This window comes from Molothrus aeneus, chromosome 8 (genome assembly GCF_037042795.1).
Source record: "Molothrus aeneus isolate 106 chromosome 8, BPBGC_Maene_1.0, whole genome shotgun sequence".
Classification (NCBI taxonomy): Eukaryota; Metazoa; Chordata; class Aves; order Passeriformes; family Icteridae; genus Molothrus; species Molothrus aeneus.
The window spans coordinates 12,845,279-12,863,025 of NC_089653.1; the positions used below are offsets into that span (position 1 = coordinate 12,845,279).

Here is a 17,747-nt window from a genome sequence, read left to right on the forward strand (position 1 = left end):
TCTGCTGTGCATTTGGAGTTGGGAGAATCAAAGCTTTGCAAAGAGTTACAGAACATACTCATCTAGTTGGAAAGAGTGGAGGGAATCAACAGACTTGAGAAATCATGATGGGATAGCTTTTGGAACTGTGTATTTTCTTTGTAAAATCTGGATGTTTGTAGTCACATCATTAAGAAGTAGAGGGAAATAAAGTCTTGTAGAGTACTTCCAAATTGGCTTTTTTCATTTTAACATTACATAAAACCACCCGGTGTTTTGAGTGGGATTGTGTTTTAGGTGTTTGCTTAGTGAAATGCAGGATGATGCCATGATTTATGCCAATACAATTTAAACATCTTCAGATAATAATGCAAAATAGAGGAATGTATTTCAGGAATATGTGAATCACATTGATGGCATCAATCAAAAGCTAATTCTTGCTAGTCATCTGAATCAGTTATTAGTATACAGACTGACTACACCACCCTCTTGCTTTCCTCATCTTGAATGTAAAAACTTTATGGTACCTGCACACAACATCAGCTTTTAGTTTGGTTCTGTACCTCATGTGTGATGTACAGAGGTGCTGACTCTTTGTTTCCTTTACAATGTGTCATCATATATCCTTGCTGACTGTGAGTGGTCTTCATGTTCTTCCACATTGGTGTCTCCTGGCTCTGCCATGTTCCTCTGTATGAACAGACAGCAAATTGCATAGGGTGGTTTACAGAGCCTATGGAAAACACAGCACAAAAGGCCAGGGCATAACTCAGTTAAATTTTGTGATTTGTGTTTTTGAATAGTAATGGGTTTATAGTAACTTTCACCTGGGCTTTAAACTAGGCTTAAGTGTTCAAGTTGAAACACATTGGCCAAGCACTCTAAGTGCATGAAGATGGTGCATGTATCTCAGGTGGGGAGGTGCTGGCTTTGTTTCTTTGGAAAAGAGTCTTAATGAAAAATGACAAGTCAGTTTCATTCTAAATATCTAGTGGTTTGCACAAAGAAAATAAAAGCAGTTCTCTAAAACATTTTTGATTGGCAGTAAGTGAAAACAAATTCTGGGTTTCACTTGTCACAGTGGGTTTTCTTGAATTAATACTCAAGGTCGGGGATATTTTCAGTGGAACTTTGACCAAAAGGAAAAAAAAAATACATTTGATCTGTAATTTTTGAATAACTTGTCAGGGATTCCTAGCTTATTGAGTCATACTGAGGTTTGCATGGTGCAGTGCAAATACTGAATTTGAACTGCCTTTTGGTATGAAATATTAAAATGCTCCAGAAAGGACTCTAAGCTATTTTCTTTCCCTGATTTTTTTCCCCCAATTTCTAGTGTTAGGTTCATGGTGGTGCCCTAATCAAGAAGGCTTGCAAACTGAATCCATATTATCCATTAATAAAGCTACATGAGTGGTGTTCTCTCAAGAAATCCAAATAAAACAAAAACTAAACCTGAATGAAAGAAGTTGAGCTGCCTAACTCTTGAGACAACCCAGACATGAAACTCATGTCATGAAACTTGGTGCTTCAATTATCTGGGGCTTTCTTGCCTGTTCTGATTGTGGGGTTTGTGATATTTTTCCACTGCAGATGCATCAGGATGTAGGGCAGAAAGAGGGGAGCAAGGAGCTTGTTTGGAAATTGTTATAGTTTTGTTTGTATTAAAGTAGTGTCACCTAGAGGCTCCAACCAAGAATACAGGCAAGGGGTGCTGAGCACCCTGAGCACACATCTGCCCAGAGGCAGAGCGCGGTGCAGACACAGAGAGGTGCCATCAGGCAGGAACAGATCAGCAGCCCCAGTTTTGGGTTGTATTTTGCCTGTTCTGATTTTTGGCCACATGTTACTGCAAAGACATGTTTGGCCTCTGTTGGTCTCCGAGACCTGACACCTTGTCATGAGATACTCTTCTCTGAAGGTGTCCATGGGTGAGAGAAGATGATGTGGGAGAAATGACAGTCAGTGTTCCAGTGGCAATTACCTGCTCATCTTGGTGTCAACTGAGAAAGTTAGGATAGAGTTGGTAGATTTAAAGGCGTGAGTGAATTCTGTGTGTGTCAGCTGCCCTTCAGGTGGGATAACTGTGCTTCAGAGATGTTAGAGATCCCTGCAAAACTGCAAAGCTGGCTTGAGGGTAAGCAACAGAAAGTAGCCATTGGAGGCCCAGTTGTGGGAAACTTGATTGTCAGTGGTTGGACTGAAAAAGCTTTTTTGGAAAGTCAGCACCTGGTGCAGTAGTTGGGAGATTACAGTGTTTGAAACAGAGGTAGATGCTTTATGAAGGTAGTGTTTTAGACACCTGGCAACAACAGATGTGGAAAATCACCAGGAATGTAATTCCAGTTTTCCCTTTCCTCCACAATTTGTAAAGTGCCAATGCTCTAGGGATGCATGCTTCACTAAACCATCTGAATCTTTCCTTCATGGAGGAATGAAGACATGTAAACAGAGTATCAGATACATATACAATTGCTTTAGTGAAAACATAAACATATTTAAAACACAGCAAATAATGCCGCAAGTCATGTATAAATTACAGCAATTCACTTGTATTAATTTATTCTACAAAGGTCACTTGTTATTAAGCAACTTTTATTAGAATTATCTATTAGTCTCTGTCTGACATGAAGTCTGTAACTTTTCCTTGAGACTGGATATCTGCCTAGTACTGGGATTAAGAGAAGCTTGACCTAACTACCAATGTACTTCTTCAACATGAGTGTTATATTACTGGTGGGTTCAGTACATTTGCCAGTAGCTAAGAAATCCTTCCTCATTGCTTGATAGCAGTTTTGCTAGCTCAGAGTAGTGAAACATTACTTTGAGAAGTAATTTCCCTCCCTCTCTTCCTCTTTGCTCTGTGCCTTCCTCTGCTGTTTGGCCTTTAATGCTGACCAGTAGTATGTATAGGTTCATTAGCACTATGGTAAATTTAGTCAATACTCTTTTAGTGGGCTCCAGCTGAGTCCAAACTGACTCACTGCCCTCCAGGGTGCAGTGAGAGACTTAATTACCCTTGTACAGTTCAACAGGAACAATGTCATGGGCAGCATTTCGCTTTGGCTGAAGAGGTTGAAGCTTCTTTCTTTATTGGCTGCCATTTTCAGGTTTAAAGAAAGGGATTTCAGGATAATTCACAGCTCTGTGTAATAACAGGGGAAAACCACTGCTCTTTGCAAATGAGAATTGGATTGGTCACGTTTCATTACAGTACTTACATGGATTTTCCTTTGATGGTGGGAATATTCCTTTGGGTAGTTTAAGGACAGAAATGGAAGTTGAAAGAGCAGAGGTGGAGGGACAAGTAATCCTCTAGTTGAGTGGCACGAGTTTCAGCATCTCTTACTGCTTGAAGCCAAGGAAGTCTTCATGTGATGGAGAAAGGGTGGGTATTGTATCCAGTATGGCAAATGTTGTACTCTGACATGCATGTAATTGGTGATGGGCCAGAGTAAATGCTGGGGAATGCAAACCATGAGATTGCCTTGGATTTCTCATGGGGTGACTGAGGTGAAACTTGAGGGACGAGGTTTTGGGCAGTGAGTGGATATCAGGCTATTTAAGTTCACGTTCTGCAAGGCACATCTACCACTAGTTCAGTGTTGTATAATTTTTGTGATTAATAATGTTTGAGATTTTTCACTTGGTCCTGTGTTGGATAATGTGGTAGTCACGTGGTTCAATGTGCACAATGAATATTTCTCAACAAATCTATAGCTGGTCTCTTTTTCTGGCTTTTTTGTGTGGTGCTGGAGGCTTATTTGTCAACAATACGATTTCTTGAGGTGTCACCCATTTTAACTGTAATACAGTAAAAACTGAGTGATTTACTCAGTATTTATAATTAGGATTAAGTGATTATATAGTGTTTGAGAACGCAGTGTAGCCTTCCACTGAACAAATGATCTACCACTGAAAACTATGGAGGAATGGTACATGAAATCCCTTCTGCATACTGTAAAGGAGAGGAATGGGTGAGAGGAACATGCTTAGGAGGCAAAGAAAGTGAAGCAATAATTATAACTTCTTAACAGCAGGCTGAAGCATTGCTTGCTCTAAGTTGGAGTGTGTTGACAAACTGTACGCCATATTTGCATTAGAAGAATATTTAGTGACTCTGTGGTTTGATTCCTGCCTGTCATTACCCTTCTTATTTACTCATACACTTGCAAAATATTTGCCTTGCTCCTCAGGTTTTATTACCTGTCCACAACGCATCAGTGGGGAATAGAGAGGAATGTCTGCAGTGAGCCCTTTCATTGCTTATGTCATGGAGAGAGCTTCTTTGTAGTCACTGAAGTGCATGAACACTCATATGTGCCATAAATATCCAAACAAATCACAGAGCAGATATCATCAGAAACAGTCAGAGAAGGAAGTAAAGTAGGAGGCATCATTCAGAGCAGGATAAAAGAGGAAATCTTAATAGCAGTCACAAATTCTGGGTTAGTCATCATTTGTCTCCATGCTGGTGGAGGGACTTGCATTGCGTCACTTGCAAATATTAGTCACTGAAGCCATTGTCTGAGCCTCTGAGTGAGAGGGGCAAGATTCTAAGAGAAAATATTTTAAAGAAACATGGGCTAGCAGGACTTAGTGGTTGCAAGGTGTTCAGTATGCCCTTATTCACACACAGATTTATATGGATGCTGTCAGTGTAAACATGACATGTCAGGCATCTTACAGAGAATTATGGTTTACCATTAGTTTTCTCTAATTATTTGTTAGGGGAAATTATTCTTTTATCTAATTTAAATTTTTGTGTGATTTTATTCCTTGATTGAATATGGGTACTTTGAAGCAATTAGGTTAGTTCAAATTCACAGTTATGTTCTAATACATTGTTGGTGTGCTGGCAGAGCATTGTGGAATTTGTTTGAAATTTCCTAGCTGTTTGTGAAATGTATTCACTGCTTCATTTACACAGTTGCTGCTGCTGTTATTACATTATTTGTTACTCAGGACAGAGGCAGTTTTTATCACACACATGCATACTTTGTGCAGAGCAATTCCTTTCTTAAATGATTCACACCTGGCGTTATGAACAGGCTAAAGAATGAGCACAGGGGTAGTCCTTGATTCTGGCTCACAGCACAAAAGGAAGGAGTGGTCCAAGCCTGGAGCACTGTCTGGGGTCACGGGAGAGTGAGCAGGCTTTGAAGCATGTTGATAGAGTGCATGTAGAGCCTGTAGATATTCTTTAAGCAAGTTAGCCCTTGATAGAATTTTTGGTGATAGCTGGTAGTCAAGACAAAAATGCAGTTCTTGATATAAAATACAAATCAGTGGTGTTTGAAAATGAAAGAGCAATGTGTGTCTGTTAAATAATATATATATATATCTAGATGAGGAAGGATCACCTGAGTGTACGTGTATATATATGCAAATTGAAATCTAATTTACAAGTTAATAGTACAAGAACGAGTAAATTTCAAGTGGAATGTGTTTTATGGTCATAGGATTGATAGTTACTTTCACTGGATTTAAGATATTTCATTAATTACGCTAAGTGCGTGCCTATCCTGGGCTCCTTCTGAAATCACCAGTGCTTTTGTAGGAAAAGAACTGTAAGAAATGTTTGCTCGTATCTGTGGACAAAGCTAATGGAAAAACCCAATCCTCTCATCCACATATTTATCTGAAAGATGTGTTGTATATCTGCAGTTGATTTTCTAGAATGCTGATTAGCTAATACCGTTTTTGGCATGCAGCTTATCCATCGTGTGGGAGAACACTATCTGAATTTCAATTTACTTTTCCAAATGATGTTGAACTGCTGTTGCTTTAAAGGCTTTTCTGGCCATTGGAGGGCCCACTGCAGACAGTGGAGCTGCAGTCTGGTCTCAAAATCTAATTGAATTGATATAAGGCAGCTGAAGCAGTGACTGTTGAAGAGTTTGAGATGAATTGCAAAAAAAATGCATGCTTCTGAGTAACTTAGTGTCCTTGTTTGAAACTCTGCCCCTGAATTTACTTTCACTGCTAACAGACCTTTTTGTGGTAGAAGCCCTGTGCTTCAATATAGCTAAGGAATGCATTCATTTTATGTGGTTTGATACAATCACATTGCTGTTAAAGAAACTTCATGTCTCTGAGAATACTAAGCTAATAGTGGAGGAAGAGTGGAGAGTTAAGGTAATGTCAGTCGTTCATTCCTTTGTCACCACCAGCAGCTTGCCACAGTTTAAACTTCCAAAATCTCACCCTTCTGAATGTTTGTTTTTGCAGTGATGGGTCTTTCCCTTATGATTCTGTTCCCTGGCAACAAAATACCAACCAGCCTCCAGGCTCTTTGTCAGTGGTCACCACAGTATGGGGTGTGACTAACACCTCTCAAAGCCAGGTAAGCTTCATTTTTATGCCTCCTTCCCTCTAGATATGCATTTCTGCTAATGTTTGTAAAATGGAAGGTATTTTGGAAAATCCTCTTGGGATCAATAGCAGGGTCTGTGTCCTTTGTTGTATATGATGCATTATTTTCCCAGTCATGTCCTCTTTGCTGGCATTGAACAAGAGGTGTCTGAGAGCTTGAGTCAGTCCTTTGGCTGCATGCAGATCTCAGGCTTGGATTTACCTCGTATTTTACACTGCATGGTTTCAAGACAAAAAGCATGGGATTGGGGTATTCCCAAACCTCTTGGGAATTCAGCTTGTATGTGTTCTAGTAAAAAATTTAGCTTGATTCACCAAATGATAGTTGTTGATTTTACCTGGGGTTGTGTTGTACTTCTGGGCTGGTGAAATTCAATACCAAGTCTACCCCACACTGAGTTGCTAACTACCAATTTTAGGCTGTGTTCTTTCCAGTCTCTCCTGTTAGTGCTGTCTAGCTTTGTAAAAATGTTTCAACATGCATTGGAGCACAAGCATGAGCTCTTAGCTCCCAGGTGAGAGCCATACTTCCTGGATTTTCATTTGGTTCTCTCCACTATCGACTCTCTTTTTCTTCTGTGTTGTATATTGAATCACACTATACAAAAAGAAGCAGCTTTTATGAAGTTACCAATTACTTGTGATAGTGCACTCCGAGGGATGTGGTACAAATTAAGCATGCAGACAGTCTGGCCTTTGCTTACACCATAGGTGAAAAGCTTAAAAAACACATTACCATCTTTAATGAGTGCAAATGGTACATAAATGTAACCTGTCTTTTCTACTTCTTTCCAACTATGTGGTGTTAGATCCCATACAAAATTTTCTGGGGATTTTTTTGTTATTTTAATTTTGTTAAGAAAATCAAAAATGAAATTGTAATGGAATGAGCCATTTGAAAAAGAAATTATTCAGAGGCCAAGTCATATAGATATTCACACAGCAGTTATGTAAGCACTGGTTATGGTAAAATCTTTCTTCAATGGAACAAGAAGAGGAAACAGTTACAGGATCTATAACATGTTTTATTATTGTTGATTTCTTTAACACCTTACAAGAAAAGGTATCTCATCTGGGAGAGAAATACCTGAGTAAAAATGTTGGTCTATATTTGCCAGAAAATGAAAATATAGTTTCTTTTACACTTAAAAAGGCAAAAGGAAAGATAAAAAAATACTCAGTTTTTTCTGTCATAAGAGTACTGTAATGTGACTTGAACTCTTCATGGTACTTCAGAGGAAGGTGCAATAGAAGGAAAAACTCTTGCATTAAGAAAGAAAATGCTTCTTCAGAGTCACTGCAAGGGAACAGTGAAACTCTGGAACATGAAGCTTGGTTATAGCTATTCAGAGCAGATTGAAATGAATGTCAGGATTTCATGTAAGTCTCTCTCAAATGCCTGAAGCTGTTGAGTTAGTCTTCTGCAAAAATTTGAGTTTCTTCCCAAGTAGGAGACTTTTCAGGAAATCTTATGCAGGTGATCCATGGACAGCCACACTTATATCTCCATGGAAATCATAGCAATTTGGAAAAAAAAATCCTTTAAACAAGCAAAACAAGTCCTTTTATACAGAGAACAGAGGACTCTTTTAAAAGAAGCAATAAAAACAATCAGTAGACTATTGTACACTACTTAGGGAGTCAAGAATAGGTTAAACTACTGAAATATGTTCTTTGACAGTTTTTCTATCTGTAGTACTCTTTGCATTGTGCCAGTGGAACTGACTACTTCCAAGTTACTTCCAAGTCCTGCATCAAACAAACAAACCAACCAAGTAAACAAACAAAAAAGCTCTCACCCCCTCACACTCACCATCCCAAAAAAAAAGCTGTGTCATTTCTTTTAGTCAGATGAATGGTCGCAGCATGGTTGTAGCAGGTCTTTCTCATAAGTATTTTTAATAAGCATATTAATTTGGGTTCCATCTAGTTGAAAATCACCTGTTTGTTTGGAAATGGCAGAAGTAGAAATCACCAGGAATGTGCACGTAGAAGTCAATGAGGTCTGTGCTCATTAGAGTTCAGAGTACAGGTGGTTATGTTTTAATTTAACAACTGCAGCAAATCAACTTAATTTGCTTGAAGTAGTTCAAGGTACAGCCCCTTACTGTCGTGTTCCTTCTTGCAGGTGCTGGGAAATCCAATGGCAAATGCTAACAACCCTATGAACCCAGCAGGAAATCCCATGGCTTCTGGGATGACAACCAGCAACCCTGGAATCAATTCCCCTCAGTTTGCTGGACAGCAGCAACAATTTTCAGCCAAGGCAGGCTCCACTCAGCCATACATACAGCAGGGCATGTATGGGAGACCCAATTATCCTGGAAGTGGAGGGTTTGGTGGCAGGTAAGATTTACTTCTCTGAGGTGGAAAATGGATGTAAATACTTGATAAAGCTTGTTTTAGTGACCTGGCAGAAGTGTCATGGGTCTATTTTAATTATATAAAGTCTCAGTAGCTATTTTTTGCTGGTTAACTGAAGCACACACTGCTTTTACAGCTTTGGAAATCAACTACCCAAACTGCAAAGAAATTCATCACAGTAAATGGAAATGGCTTAGGTCAATCAATTAGCTCTAATAAACCCCCAAAATAAAGTTTTAATTAAGAGAGATTGTTAAACAGACCACAGGCTTAGGAATGATTAACATTTAATAAGGCCAGGATGTGAAAGGTATTGATGGTATAATTTCTACTTGCATATGGAGGAGTAAGCTTGAGTACTGGGCAAAGTAGTCTGCTATGCAACAGAATATTTCTGCCCAAAGACTTACTCCACAGCAGGAATTTGAAAAGAATTGGTAATGAAGATGTTTGTTAAAAAATATGGTTGTTATGTATTTATTTTGGGGAAGTAAATGCTGCATTACTCATATAATCCAAAAGTAATAGCCTGGCATTAGTTATATGATGATTTTCTGTGTCTATACTTTGTAAACAGGGATGGTGAGGGCACTTAACTGAAACCACTATTTATGGTGCAAAGGCTGCAGAAGAGACTGCTGCTGCTAGCATAGGCAGTCTAGTGTGAAGAATATAAGCTTGGGATTCAGAGAGAGAGAGTTTTTCTCTTCCTTCATCTCTGCCACTGATCTACTGAGTGACCTTGAACAAGCCAAAAAGTTTCTTCAGCTTTGTATTAGCACCTCTAAAATGGACACAGTACAATGGCCCATATTTATAAAGATATTTGAAGTGGGAAAGGCGTGGTTTGGCTTAGCTTGGTTTATCTCAGGATCAGTAGTAGGGATGGGCAGGAACTGCAGAACACACAGTGTGGGGTCCAGTGGAGTCGATTGCATTGGGTCTCTCCTGGCCTTTCTGCTAAGGGTCAGGGAGAAATGCTTTTATGATATCTTGAACACTTGCCATAATTCACCACTGAGGCAGATTAATGTGCTGTCTTGGAGAAGTTTGCTGTTCCTGCTCCCGTGCATTTGCCCCTACACTACTGAGGAACAGAGCATTTACTTTCAGAGAAAATACTTTGCAGGAAGCTACAGAGTTGCAAAGAAGTTCACTGCCCTTAAAATGACTGCTGGCACTGCCTTGCAATCCCAGTGGCAGCCCTATGACTGTTGCACCTGGGAGGCAGGTGTAACTTGTAGATGCAATCCCTATCTCCTGTACACACCTAATTACCTGGCCTGCTGGCTTTCATTAGTCATTGATACGTGCTTTTGGAATGGTTCCAGGTGAGGATCACACCAACATCCAGAACAAAATCCACCAGGCACATCTTAATTCTCCCCTCCTTTCTCTTCTTCCCTGTTAGTTACCCTGGAGGCCCAAATACCCCTGCAGGAATGGGGATCCCCCCCCACACGAGGCCACCAGCTGATTTCACCCAGCCAGCTGCAGCTGCTGCCGCTGCTGCAGTTGCAGCTGCAGCTGCTACAGCAACAGCTACAGCTACAGCCACTGTGGCAGCCCTTCAGGAAACACAGAATAAGGACATGAACCAGTATGGACCGGTAAGAGAGTAACCCTTATGTCTTCATACCTGCCTGATCTGGAGCATTGCAGGGAATTGGCTTCCTTCTCACTGTTGTGTTTGTTAGGGTGCCTACTGTATTTTTTTTCTTTGTTTTGGTGCATGAGCATGGTTAGAAGTGCTTATGAGAAACTGCTGGAATGTGTGGATGTAGGTGTGAGTCAGTCCCCATGTTTTTCCCAATAAAACTTGCCTAACTGTATTTTGTAGTTTAGGGGTCGCCTCTTGAAAATAATGAAAGATTTCTCAGTTACAACTGCATCTGACATGTTACATTATTGCTGTCTTTGCCAGCCCTCTAAATTGGTAATGAAGATGTTTGTTAAAAAATATGGTTGTGTGCCTAGTGAAATGTTCTAGAATCTTGCAATAGTTTTTGTAGCTCTTGGGCAATTGTTTATTTTGCTAACTGCAGTTGCTTATTTGGGTTATTTCCCTTCAAACAGGGAAGCAACAATAGAAGAGAGATTTGGTTTGTAATAATGTCTATATGGGCAGCTATGTGAGACATGCATTTCCAGTGATCCGTAACTTCTAGCATGTTATAACGTCATGGAATCATTTTTTTCTTAAAATAAACAAGGGCTTGATCAATTCAGGTTTTTCCTCCTGACGTTTTTTACTTCTCTGAATTCTGAAGTATGAGAGTCCATAGGCCAGGTGATGAAAAGCACAGGCTCTTAGGAACTGTGGTGTTGTGCTCTATTTGCACAGCCAACATCCTAACCTGTTACCTTACAGTACTAGACCAGCCAGTTGAAACAATTAATTTGTCACCTTAGGCTTACATCTGTCTTCAACTCTTATGCATTTTACAATTCCAATTGGATTTTATTATAATAAATTCACCACCCATCAAATGTTAGAGACCATTGAAGGAAAATGCGACATAAATCCTCCCCTTCTTCCCTTCCCCAAAAGCATGTTCAGCTCCCTCTTCCCATTTTATAAATGCATGTCGCATTTTATTCTTTTTTTTTTTTCTTCTTCTTCCGTTGAAGGTTTGTTCCTCTTTCCAGATGGGTCCAACTCAGGCTTACAACAACCAGTTTATGAACCAGCCTGGTCCTCGTGGTCCTGCTTCCATGCCAGGCAACATGAACCCAGCAAGCATGGGAGCAGGAATGACACCTTCCAGCATGAGCGGGCCACCCATGGGCATGAACCAGCCTAGGCCTCCTGGAATGAGCCCCTTCAGCACCCATGGGCAGAGGATGCCTCAGCAGGCCTATCCAGGCCCACGCCCCCAGTCCTTGCCTATACAGGGCATAAAGAGACCATACCCAGGAGAGGTAATAAAAGAAATGATCTTTTGTGGTCACTGTTCAAGTTGCAACATACTGGGTAAGGTGTGGTGCACATCCCTCTAAGATAGGTGCATCTTTGTTCCAGCCTTGGTAGGAGTGCAGCCATTAAAATATTAGCAGGAGCAGCTCTTCCTCTTTAGCTTGTAAAGTATTCAGGTTAACCCTTGCCATGTTAGTCCATATGATGGTCACTAAGTCCAAGAAAGGCCTCAAACCAAAATATCATTCTAAGATTCTCATGCTGACTTCATAGATCTTAAGCAGGGTTCCATCACATGAGTGGAGTCTTGTAATGGGGCAACTTAGAAGAGACACTGAGGGTGAAATACTTCATTTTAGCCCAGTAGATATCTGGTCTGCATTTTCTTGGATGGTTTTATTATTTTAATGAAATACAAGACAGACATTGTACTGTAATCACCAGTAGTAATAGCAGTCATTTTTTAGAGAAGAGTTGCTTTCCAAACTTTTTGAGTGTTGATTTTCATAGTCACTAAGATGAATATAAATAATGTTGAACTCAAATCCCTCTCTGTCAGCATTTATCTAATACCGGCTTCTGTGGAGTGTGATACGGTCCCATGCTGCTACAGGAGATCTACGTGGCTTTATAGGCAAAATTACATTGCCATTGACTTGTATTATGACAGGGCAAAACACTTAGGCTCAGATTTTTAGAGAAATTTAGAAAACTGAAGATGTAGACAAATGAGCTTTTGGAATCTAAAAGCACCGATGTGTTTTATTCTTCAAGTTAGCATGAATTGGGCAGTAGAGGCTTTTTAGAATTCCAGCAGCTCCCAGCATCTACCCACACCTAAATGTTTTTACAAATCTAGCCCTCACTTAGTAGCTTCAGAGATCATTTCCTGGTGAAATTCTCTATTCAGCTGAGACTTCAGCAGCAGGTGTAGAGCTCTGAATATTATGATACTGCCCTGGCAATAGTTATGGTACTAAGAGTTTATGGAAAATGCACAGCAAAGAGGACCGTGGCATGCAGAAAATACAGAAAACATTTCTGCCTACTCTACAGAGCTCCATTTCTTTCCTGCTCTGCAAACTGTTTTTTCTAAATAAAAAAACTAATCAGAAATAAAAAAGGGATGTGCATTTGCAGGAGTTGCTTCTCTTAGGAGAACTTATTTACAAGTAAGTTAAGAAAACACAAAATGTGGCTTGTTCACATGATTTTTCAGATTTCAGATTTTGAGGATGACTTTAAATATCTTTTTTGCTGCTTCAGAATCAAGTTTTTAATCGTAAGTGAATATGTTCATGTTTCCAACAAGTGAGTTCTGGACAGTCCCTTATATGTTGCATGATTGATGGGCTGGAATTTTGCAGATGATGTTTGCCTACTGTGTATTGTAGGGTTCATTTATGGAAATGTCTTATCATTTATTTTTCAAATGGACATTCTACTACCCTTGGAGTTCCAATTTTCATTACTTCAATTCTGAAGCCACAGGGCAGTCTTAGCTAGCACTAGCCAAGTGCTTATGAGTAGTAGGAACTTCTCTTTGGCTGTTAAAGTATTGCTGAACACTCTGGAAAGAGGCCAGCAGAGCAGTTGGGTTGAAAAGGCAGGCGTGGACAGCACATCTTCTGTGCTCTTGTCCCTTCCAGGGTTTTGTTTTAGTTATTTATTTATTTAACTTTTTCTTTTTGTGCTTCCATTCTACATCTGAAAAAGGAGTCCCAGGCTTGGGTGTGGGTAGCACTTACAAAAACACAGAAATTTTGTGAACTTTGCATCTGGTTGTAATTCTGGTTTCTTCAAGCACAGTGACCTCTGACAGTGTTACAAGGCTGAGTGTGTGTGTCTTACCCCCACTTTGGTTTGCAAGATTTTTATGCTTTTAGAAGTATTCATCTGAAGGGGTTTTGTTTGTTTTGATTATGCTTCTGAACGTATGCTGATAATCCATACAAGAAAGCGGCTTGTATAAAACATGGCTTTGTGTTCTTGCATCCCTGAAACAGCCGAATTATGGAAACCAGCAGTATGGACCAAATAGCCAGTTTCCAAACCAGCCTGGTCAGTACCCCACGCCCAACCCTCCGAGACCCCTCACATCTCCCAACTATCCTGGACAGAGGATGCCAAGCCAGCAAAACACAGGGCAGTACCCTCCTCCAACAGTCAACATGGGGCAGTATTACAAGGTAGGAATTCTGAGATTATCATCTTTCTGTTCTGGTGGCCATTTAAGAATGAAGTCACATTAATGGTTTCATAGATACTAGAAAAAAAAACACCAAGTTTTTACTAATGTTTTGGGTATCACAGAATCAAGTCAATCAGCCAAGTTGCATTGCAACTTCAGAGCAGTTCATAAAGAAAATCCAATGTTGCTGCAGCTCATTAGAGGCTTTTACAAGAAAATGTTGGGTTTGCTTTAAAAATAGCTTGTAAAAAGAAGTACCTAATGGGATTCAGGTGTAATGTTTTCACCTATTCGTGGTCCCCTGCAAGAATGGAAGTATGGAAATCTGTATTAAACAAGTTCCGCATTGCAGCATTCCGGTTTTGGACCTACAGTGGTCACTGTTGGATTAAACCAGGCCAAACTTAAAAGGTGTTCCAGCTGTAGGTTTCATCTTTGAACTGAAGTTTCTGTGACTTTTTCCAACCTCTTCCTTCTTTTTTTTTCTCAGTCTTTTCCCTCTGTGCTCTTGTTTTGGGCAAGAACTAGAGTTGTTAAAATGTTGCCTAAAACCTGTTTATGGATACATCTTGAGCACTTTGTATTCTCCAAGCTGAGGTTGCACTGAGGGCCTGCTGAGGTTTGCCACCTTTGAAATGCACACAAATGATCTATTGCACACAGGTACTTCAGTGAGTATAAAAATGGGGAGGACCATTGATCTTCTGAACCTGCTTAAAGCATTAGCTGTTGAAGTATCTGGACTGCATTCTGAATTTGAATGTAGGCTGAAAGAATCTAACTTGCACATTGTTGTTGAATTGGAATTGTTTGGTGTGATTCACACAGAAAACACCATTAAAAAAAGAGGGAAAGCAAAACCCTTTTCTGTAGAGCATCTGTTCTGTGTGCAACTGTGCTGTCCACTGTGGTACCCAAAGGAATGCCTGTTGGATCATGGCAGCTTTTGCAGGTCACTGTCAGGAAAAACATGAGGAATAGACAGATCTTCTATATAATCATTCCAGTGCAGTCACTTATGCTAAAGTAACTGCAGAAGATCTCTGTCAAATTTTTAAGTGACAGATTTAAAATATATTTTATGTACATTTATTTTAGATGGGGTTTAAGTTTTTTGTTTGCCAGATACTTCTGACAGGGAATTTGTTTATTTACCATGTATCCCCTATATTGTATTCAAATATTGACTGCTCTGGAAACAGTTAGGAAAAAACAGATCTTGTTAAAAAGGCAGATTATCCTGGTTAGGGGGAAAATGCCACAGACAAAATCTGAACCTTTGAATTGTAGTGATTGTGCAGATAGTAACTGTGTGTGTCAAATATAAAAACCAAAGATGGCTGGAAACTTGAATGTTTAAGTCTCAAGTATCTTAGGTTAGCAGAGCAGCATTTAGACACAGAATCAGATTTGAAGTCACAGTTCTTGGGCTGTCTGTAAAGATTTTCATTTTCTGACAGTGTCCTGTGTTTCTGCTTATGGTACACGAGCCATGCAGTTGCAGTTCTGTTTAATGTCAGCTTCCTTCGCATCAGGGTTATTGGTTTATTCTGTTGACTGTAACCACCTCTTTAATTATAAGACACTAAAGCAAAGGTGTTTTAATACATAGCTACTATCATATTTAACTGTCCTTTTTTTGTCACTTTGTCTTAGCTAGCAGCAAACTAGGAACATAATCAGATTGTAGGGACACAGAATAAAAAACATCCCCTGACCCCCAGAGCTTTAACTCTGAGTAGAAAAGTTGAACAAGGATGGAAAAAAGGATAGATAGAAATAAAAAGGACACAGACTGGCTAATTGTGTGTCTTTAGATTTTTTTTTTTTTTGTGTAGGCTTCTGTGCACCATGGCTATTTTGTGAGGAAGGCAGAGGGGGATACAAAGGGCTGGATGGGCTGTGGCTCAGTGGAAAAACTGAAGCAAATGGCTGGTTGGTTTTGGAAAGAGAGCATTGAGAGGAACACAGTAAACCTTTTAGCAGCCTTGCTTGTATCTAGTCATTGCCTGAATAAGCTGGCTGGTCTGCTGGTTTCAGTTCCTGCTTTGCTCTCCTAGTGTGCCTCTTCCCTGAAGGCCTCATGGGACATCCTGTGGTTTCTTCAGAAACAGAAGGGCGTCCCTCCCTTGTCTGTTGTCTTTGATATTTAATAACAGTGCTGTTCACAAGGCTTATTGTTCTTATTTCAAGGCTGCAATAACAATGTGATGTTATTTATTTTCTAGCCATCAAGGCCTGTACCTGTGGCAAATTACCCTCATTCACCTGTTCCAGGAAACCCCACGCCACCCATGACACCAGGGAGCAATATTCCTCCATACCTGTCACCTAACCAGGATGTCAAACCACCATTCCCACCTGACATTAAACCAAATATCAATGCTTTACCACCACCTCCAAGTGAGTAGCAAACAGAATGCCCCCGCATTCATTTATTGTTCTCTGTTCTCTGCCACATGCATTTCAGAGTCTGGAAAGTAGCTCTGATTGCTGCTCTGGGAGAGGCTGAGTTGTTAACTGGTAATAGGTGGCATGCACAGTGTAGGTTCACTTGGGCCAGTGGACAGAACAGAGAAAGACTGCTATGCTCTTTTAAAATAGAATATCAGAAAAGTTCTTCCAGGTTAAACTTGTAAGGATTTTACTCCAGAATTATTCCTTTAATATGCTTCCTGAGGAGAAAATACTTGATTTTGGGTTTTGTTGTGTGTGCTTTGTAGGCTTGTTTATTGTATGAACTTCCATTTGGGCTGTTTTGTTCAAGGGCAAAGCCATTCATTGAACAACTCTGCAGAATAGGATAAAATGTGAATATTTATAGCAGTGTCTCTATTGTGATCCATACAGGCTTCTTAGGAATATTCAGTACTATGCCAGAAATTGATATATGTTCCTTTCAAAGCCACTCAACGTCACCGCTATACTTGGCTGGGAACAGGGCAGGAATAACAAGATCTCTCTGACTGGATACTAGCATGAGATGTTTGAGGTTTTGAAGTGACTGATGAACAATAGGAGCTATCATTTACTAGGGAGCTGGGAGAACCTTATGTTTTCTATAAAATAACTGCTGCTGCATTAGCACTTTGCAGCTCTGGAGTTCAGGATAGCTGAAAAATCAAGTAGAAGAAGATAGGCTGCAGTATTATTTGGGCAAGAACACAGGATTTAAAGCCATTTGGACTTCATAGATCAGCTGTAAGTTACCTCAAAATCTCCTCTTATGGGCTCAGATAGTAATTGAATACCAGTGTCTGGTCATCACATAGTTTCAGCTGATTAAACTGTTGAAACTAATTGGGTAATGTTGATCCCTGTTCAAAGCAGGGAAAACAAACATTATCACAGTTTGACATTATTAAGAGATTTGTTTTCAGTCTTCTGCCAACAGAGTAAGCTTGGACACAGAGCCTATCCTGTAATAAAAACCAAGAATTCTTGCCATGCCTGGTTTCTGTTGGTGGCTGGAATGCTATGGCCCTAATGTGAAGTGGGTGACAATAGGAGAGGCTCAGTTTCAGCCTTGTCACTTGTATCAGTTAGATGACAGAGTTACTTTTGATTGTATTTGTGTGTGTGTGTGTGTGAGCCCAAGTTAGACCCAGTAGCAGATCACTGTGCAATTGTTACTGTTCTGTATAAATACACACATTATTGTTGCACTGCAGATGCTAAAGGGAAAGTTCACGCTTTCTCTCCCTCTCCGATCCCAGCCAACCACACGGACGAGCTGCGCCTGACGTTCCCTGTGCGGGACGGGGTTGTCCTGGAGCCCTTCCGGCTGGAGCACAACCTGGCAGTCAGCAACCACGTCTTTCACCTGCGCCCCACCGTGCACCAGACTCTGATGTGGAGGTGAGCTCGGCCCTGCTGCAGGGCAGTCAGGCATTCCCTGAGGGAGCAGTGCCAGCCCACAGG

At 40.3% G+C, this 17,747-nt stretch overlaps 1 protein-coding gene across 6 annotated transcripts in view; it reads left to right on the plus strand.

The window, feature by feature from the left end:
- ZMIZ1 (zinc finger MIZ-type containing 1) overlaps positions 1 to 17,747 on the plus strand; it is a 337,858-nt gene that overhangs the window by 295,201 nt on the left and 24,910 nt on the right. For 5 of the 6 annotated variants that reach the window (XM_066554169.1, XM_066554172.1, XM_066554173.1 and 2 more), the window contains 7 exons: positions 6,211 to 6,325; positions 8,483 to 8,700; positions 10,130 to 10,328; positions 11,350 to 11,640; positions 13,642 to 13,824; positions 16,055 to 16,229; positions 17,498 to 17,684. In XM_066554169.1, coding sequence (XP_066410266.1) covers positions 6,211 to 6,325; positions 8,483 to 8,700; positions 10,130 to 10,328; positions 11,350 to 11,640; positions 13,642 to 13,824; positions 16,055 to 16,229; positions 17,498 to 17,684 — 1,368 coding nt within the window. The remainder of the gene's footprint in view (positions 1 to 6,210; positions 6,326 to 8,482; positions 8,701 to 10,129; positions 10,329 to 11,349; positions 11,641 to 13,641; positions 13,825 to 16,054; positions 16,230 to 17,497; positions 17,685 to 17,747) is intronic. The other variant, XM_066554171.1, reaches the window with a different exon arrangement.